This window comes from Myotis daubentonii, chromosome 17, assembly GCF_963259705.1.
Source record: "Myotis daubentonii chromosome 17, mMyoDau2.1, whole genome shotgun sequence".
In the NCBI taxonomy this organism is placed as follows: Eukaryota; Metazoa; Chordata; class Mammalia; order Chiroptera; family Vespertilionidae; genus Myotis; species Myotis daubentonii.
The window spans coordinates 42,556,184-42,562,183 of record NC_081856.1 but is presented as its reverse complement, the minus strand read 5'-3'; the positions used below and the strand labels follow the sequence as shown (position 1 = coordinate 42,562,183).

General features: G+C 41.3%; 1 protein-coding gene across 1 annotated transcript in view; it reads left to right on the top strand.

Annotated features, from left to right (window-relative positions):
• The first annotated feature begins 407 nt into the window (after positions 1 to 407).
• Positions 408 to 6,000, top strand: part of SPAG1 (sperm associated antigen 1) — a 49,785-nt gene continuing 44,192 nt past the window's right edge. The window contains exons 1-3 of the mRNA XM_059672095.1: positions 408 to 549; positions 2,324 to 2,483; positions 4,361 to 4,486. Of these exons, the coding sequence (XP_059528078.1) occupies positions 410 to 549; positions 2,324 to 2,483; positions 4,361 to 4,486 (426 nt within the window). The 5' untranslated portion in view covers positions 408 to 409. The remainder of the gene's footprint in view (positions 550 to 2,323; positions 2,484 to 4,360; positions 4,487 to 6,000) is intronic.

Here is a 6,000-nt window from a genome sequence, read left to right as displayed (position 1 = left end):
CATTATCAGGGAGAGAGAGTTTAAAATCAGTAGCCTTCCTCCTTTTCTCTAGAAATAAAACATAATTATTTTTTTAAAATGTATTTTATTGATATTTTTTTTTTACAGAGAGGAAGGGAAAGAGATAGAGAGTCAGAAACATCAATGAGAGAGAAACATCGATCAGCTGCCTCCTGCACACCCCCCACTGGGGATGTGCCTGCAACCAAGGTACATGCCCTTGACCAGAATCGAACCTGGGACCTTTCAGTCCGCAGGCCGACGCTCTATCCACCGAGCCAAACCGGTTAGGGCTAAAACATGATTATTAAAGAAGTACCTAGATGGTTACTGCTATCCAAATTGAATATATATATATATATATATATACACTAGATTCATAACTGTTTTCCTGTACTATATTTCAGCCATGACTGCCAAAGATTGCCCATCGTTGCTGGGCTTTGGAACCACAAAAACATTCAAAATTCCCGTTGAACATTTGGATTTCAAGTACATTGAAAAATGTTCAGACGTTAAACATTTGGAAAAAATTCTTTATGTGCTTAGGTAAGCATTTAAAAATCATTTCTAGTTTCAATTTGTCAGTTTTAATTATATTGTCCTTGTCTTCTAAAAGCTGAGGCTGCATTAGAAACGTTGGAAGACATTTTCAAGTATCGCTATTGTTGTATTTTCCCATGTTAGGTCCCACAATAGTGGTTTTGATCCTGTGGTTAGTTTGCAGTGGTCTGGCTGGGTGTACTTCCTCCGTGCCCCGTAGGCTAATTTGAGGAGGGCCTTTTTCTTGCTTCCTTCACATTGTCTAGGAAAAGGTCACTGTGAGAGTCGCCAGGAGGATGTAGGGTAGCTCACCAGCCTACGCTGATAAGGTTATTTGGCCTCTCCCGCGTCGTGCCATCTGGTGACTCTGTGAGCTGGTCACTTGGAGGATGGCGGGGAAGCCAGCCCGGAGGCCGGAACAGGAGGCAGGGAACCCGGCCTTCTCTGGCTAAGAACCCCACGGTGGTGATTCTTAAACTTTCATATACATGTCGCTGTTAAAAATGCAAATTCTACTTCGGGAAATCTGGGGTGGGGCCCAGGAATCTGTGTGTATTTTTTATTTGTTTTGTTTTGTTTGGAATCTGTGTTTTTAACAAGTGCCTGCCTAATTGACATGCAGGTGGTCAAGGGAACCCACTTCGAGAAACACCGTCCCGTGCCACGTATTTCAGGTTTCTTGGAGGGTTTTCCCCTGGGGAGTAGCCTGATGTTGCAGAAGCACACGTGGAGTGTGGCATCCCTACGGTGGCATCTCTGCGGTGGCTCTCTTTTCTCCCCCGGACCCTTCATCTTACCACCGTGTCCTTTGCTTTTTCTCTCTCGTTACCTTTGGTGTCATGTCCTCCCTAGGCAGCCCTGCTTGTCCCCAGCCAGAGTTGATGTAACAACCTCATCATTTCTGAAATGGAAATAGGAATCATGTCATTGCTTTCCCTTTTGTTTTCCTCAGCAGTATAAGAACATATTCATGTATATTTGACCAAGGACTGATCAACAATACGGGATGAAAGTGTTTGAAAGCCATAGTAATAATGTTGGTTCTAAGAAATTCTATGAATAGCTTCATGAAATTATATTGCATTGACTTGGAATGATGGTTTTTAAATTTTACTTGAAAATGGAATATATTTCTATTTTTCTAAAAATTTAAAAGTGAACAGACTTACAGGAGAAGGGCAAAAATTGATTTTCTTTTTAATAATAGTAATTATAATTATAAAGACAAACTAGAACAGATGTCTCCATTTAACCCTCTAAGAGAGGAATTCTGTTTCCTGGTTGTATTTAGGGTCCTGTTGTTCTAAACTGTTCCTCTGCCATTTTCTTCCCATCCCTTTGCGGGGAGAGGGTGGGAGTGGGGGAATAAGCTAGGGGCTCCTCTTGGAAAGGCAGTCCAGAGTCTCACTTTCTGCCTGTCTCTAATATTGAATCTCCATTTTTAAGTTTAAAATTACCTTATGTACAAAAGGAACATATGTGTGTTAAAGAGGAGAGGAAATGTTATTCATTCACCTTGTAAAGTGTGTGATGGAAATGTGTGTCTTTGGAGCGCCTTCTTTTCTTCCGTTGCATCCCTGCACGGATGAACAGATAATAATGGAGGTTGCACTGGTTGAGGAAGGTGCGTGGGAGCAGCAGCCCCACATGCCACCGCCTGCAGGGCAGTCCTGGGGTCTCCGCAGAGCTCCTGGGCTCCGTGGAACCCAGCCTGCAAACCGCTGGTCTAGCTGATCTCTGAACAAAGCGGCACCTCTAAAATTCTGTACCATTTTTTAAGGTCTGGAGAGGAAGGATATTATCCTGAACTTATAGAGTTTTGTGAAAAGCGCCTTCAAGGATTGGCTCCTCAAAGTAGAGCTTTGAGGAAAGACAAACCTGCAGCGACAGAATCCAGTTTCACAGCGAGAGAATGGGAAAAAATCGATGGCGATATAAAGGTATAGATCAATACCGGTTTTTGTGACATTGTCATGTTGTATATATGTCTACTTCACTTATCCAAAATTCTAGGTTTCTTTTTTGTCAGCCAAAGGCTTTTTTAAAAATATATTTTTATTGATTTCGTAGAGGGAGGGAGGAGGGGGAGAGAGAGAAATAGAAACATTGATGATGAGAAATAATCATTGCCCGGTTGACTCCTGCATGCCCCCCACTGGGAATCAAGCCCCCCAACCTGGGCATGTGCCTTGACTAGGAATCGAACCCTGACCTCCTGGTCCATAGGTCAACCCTCAACCACTGAGCCAGGCTGGCTGGGTTCAGAATGCTATATTTTTAAAAACTTTCATCAGCTTTCTCACTTTACCATTTTATTGACTTGAATTTGAAAATCTGGTTATTAATATAGCTACAATAGTGGTTTATGTTTAGAGTTCTTTGACTTTATTTTTGGGGGATAAAACCTCGTTTTTTAAAAATAGTTCATTGATTTTTAGCGAAAGAGGAAGGCATAGGGAGAGAGCGGGGGGGGGGGGGAGAAACATTGATGTGAGAGCATAACATTGATCGGCTGCCTCTTGCATGCCTCAAACCCGCAACCTTTCTGTGCATAAGGTGACACCCAACCAACGGAGCCACATCGCCAGGGCAAAACCTTTTGGTTTTAGTTGCAGAGCCTGCTTTTACCCCAACTGTGTATTCTTTCAGGTCACTTTTTAGTCAGTCTCCTTCTCATCCCCCTTTCTTTCATGTCTGCCTTGCCACTTCTCCTGCATTCCCCATTCTCTCTCACTCCTTTCTCTCTTCTGCAATTCCTCCTCTCTCTTTCTTCCCTTTCTTTCCTTGCTGTGTTTTTATTCTCCTGCTTCTCCTGTTTGCCCCCTCCATCCTCCTTGCCTTCTATACAAATAGGACAGGTAACAGAGTTTATTTCTATATCCCAGTGCCTATTTTAAGAATGTCTAGCAAATATTACACCCTCACTATATATTTGATGAAAAATAAATAATAGAATTTCACAGATAATAAAGAAATATCCTACTCAGTATTTTCCTGGCACCAGTGACAATTTATTTTATTTATTTTTCTTGTAATATATTTTATTGATTTCAGAGAGGAAGGAGGAGAGAGATAGAAACATCAATGATAAGAGAGAATCACTGATTGGCTGCCTCCTGCATGCCCCACTGGGGATCAAGCCTGCAACCTGGGCTTGTGCCCTGACCGGAATCAATCCGTGACCTCCAGGTTTCTGGGTCAATGCTCGACCAGTGAGCCATGCCAGCCAGGCGACAATTCAGTTTAATGAACATTATTGTGAACCTGTTATATGCCAGACACTGTGCTATGTTCTGGAATCACAAAATGAGATAAAGACATAGGCTTTGCCCTCAAGGAATTTACAGTGTGGTGAAAGGGATGAACACTAAATAGATTATTTTAAACCATTATGCTAATACATGGAGGGGAAACATTTTTATCTTTTTTTTTTTTTATTGTTTTATTGCTTAAGAGGGGGAATATTTTTAAACCAAACCAGAAGCTCTGAGAAAGCTTACTGGGAGAGATGATCAATAAGATCTTGCAAGATAATGAGAAGTAAGAAGGCCAACAACAATATGAATTTACTTAATAATACTGAGCTGTACACTTAAAAATGATTAATAGGGTAAATTTTATGATATGTGTATTTTCCCCAAATAAAAGAAGAGTAGGAAGGGCATTCCAGGTCGAGAGAATGGCACGATCAAACTGTCACCTAAAAAACTGACTGATCCATGGGAAATTTTGATGACATATAGTCTTTTCTAATGCTTGGTTAATTACTTAAAATTGTATATTTGCCTTCATTTTCCTCCTTTTTTTCCCCCCTCAGAATTGGGTAACAGAAATTAAAAAAGAAGAAAGTAAAATATATTTTCATGAAACGGAAACATTTCCAGCAAAGGAAGAAAATTTGCCTCCAGTTCGTGGTTCAAACAGCCGTCCTCATGTTGCCAAAGTAGGCCTTTTGGCGCGGGGCGTGGTGGATAGGGGGAGAAGGTTGGGCATGAGGAGAGCTATCTCAGTTTTGTCAGTGCAGCCAAACGGTGATGTGTTCTAGGAGAGCAGGGGTTTCTTTCAGCTTCATGAGTAGACCATTGTTCATTAATTGATGAATCAAAATAAAACCACCTTTTCTTTTGAAGACTTGTATCTTAGATTAATTGCCTTTCTTCATTTTTCTTTTGCTGTTCAGTCTCTTCTACTCTGACCAGTTTTTTGTGTTGTTGTTTGTTTTTTTTAAAACTTTATTTCAGGAGGAAGGTTGAGGGAGAGAGAGAGAGAAACATCAATGATGGGAGAGGATCATTGATTGGCTGCCTCCCGCATACCCCACACTGGGGCTCGAGCCCACAACTGGGCAAGTGCCCTGACCAGAAATTGAACTGTGACCTTCTGGTTCATAGGTCGACGCTCAACCACTGAGCCACTCCACCTGGGCAAGGGCATATTTATTTATTTATTTATTTATTCATTCATTCATTTATTTATTTATTTATTATTTTTTGTTAATCCTCACCCAACGATATTTTTCCATTGATTTTTAGAGAGTGGAAGGAAGGGAGAGAGAAACGACACATGTTTTTAATATTCTGTGTGATAAAATGGGAAGTATGCAGAAAGCATTTCACTGTGAAGTGAAAGATGATTGTTATCTCAAGAAGAGCACTTGTGTGATTGAATTGGCAGCTTCAGTCGCCACTTTTTTTCTGGAATAAATTTTTCTCCAAAAATTTATGATTATTCAGACTTGGTTTTTTGGCAGACATTGCGTTGAAAATGAACAAAGTGGGCCTGTCACTTTAACCGACAGTGCTTTTTGCCAGTGATAATACCTGAGCTTTCAGGTACAATCTAGAGTATTTCATATTCTCACGTGGCTCTTGAATACCTGCTTGTGACAAAACAATTTCCCGTACTCAGACTTTTCCGATGAGCTCCATGAAGATATTAGCAGATACCGTTTTTTATTGTATGATGAAATGTATGAATATTTGGAAGATCTGCTTAACTCCACGTAACCAATGCACCACCGTACAAAACCGCTCAAAATGGTTTCAGATTATGACTAACTTCTAAGAAATAATTTAAGAAACTATTTGTGAGCATAATGGCTATTGTTTGCTTCTCTCCCACTCCCTCTGGTGCTTCCATTGGGCATGTGACCGAGGTTGGGCCACTTGCTAGCACCAGGCTAGTGCTTGGTCAGGGATGGGCGCATGACCCACGCTAGGCAATCAGAACCCTTCCCTGGGATTTCTCTAAAGATGGAGAGCAGAGTCCTTTTCCTTTCTGATTTGGAGGCCTGCGAGGTTATAACTCCAGGCTGCTTGTGGCCATGTTTTCTACTACATGGAGAAAGCAAGTAGCCAGCAGGGAAAACAAAATCAGTAGGCAGAGAGAAGAAGGGATGAGGAAGGGGTGGGGAGAGGAATTGGAGAGAGACCATATGACTCTTTCATCCAGCAATAT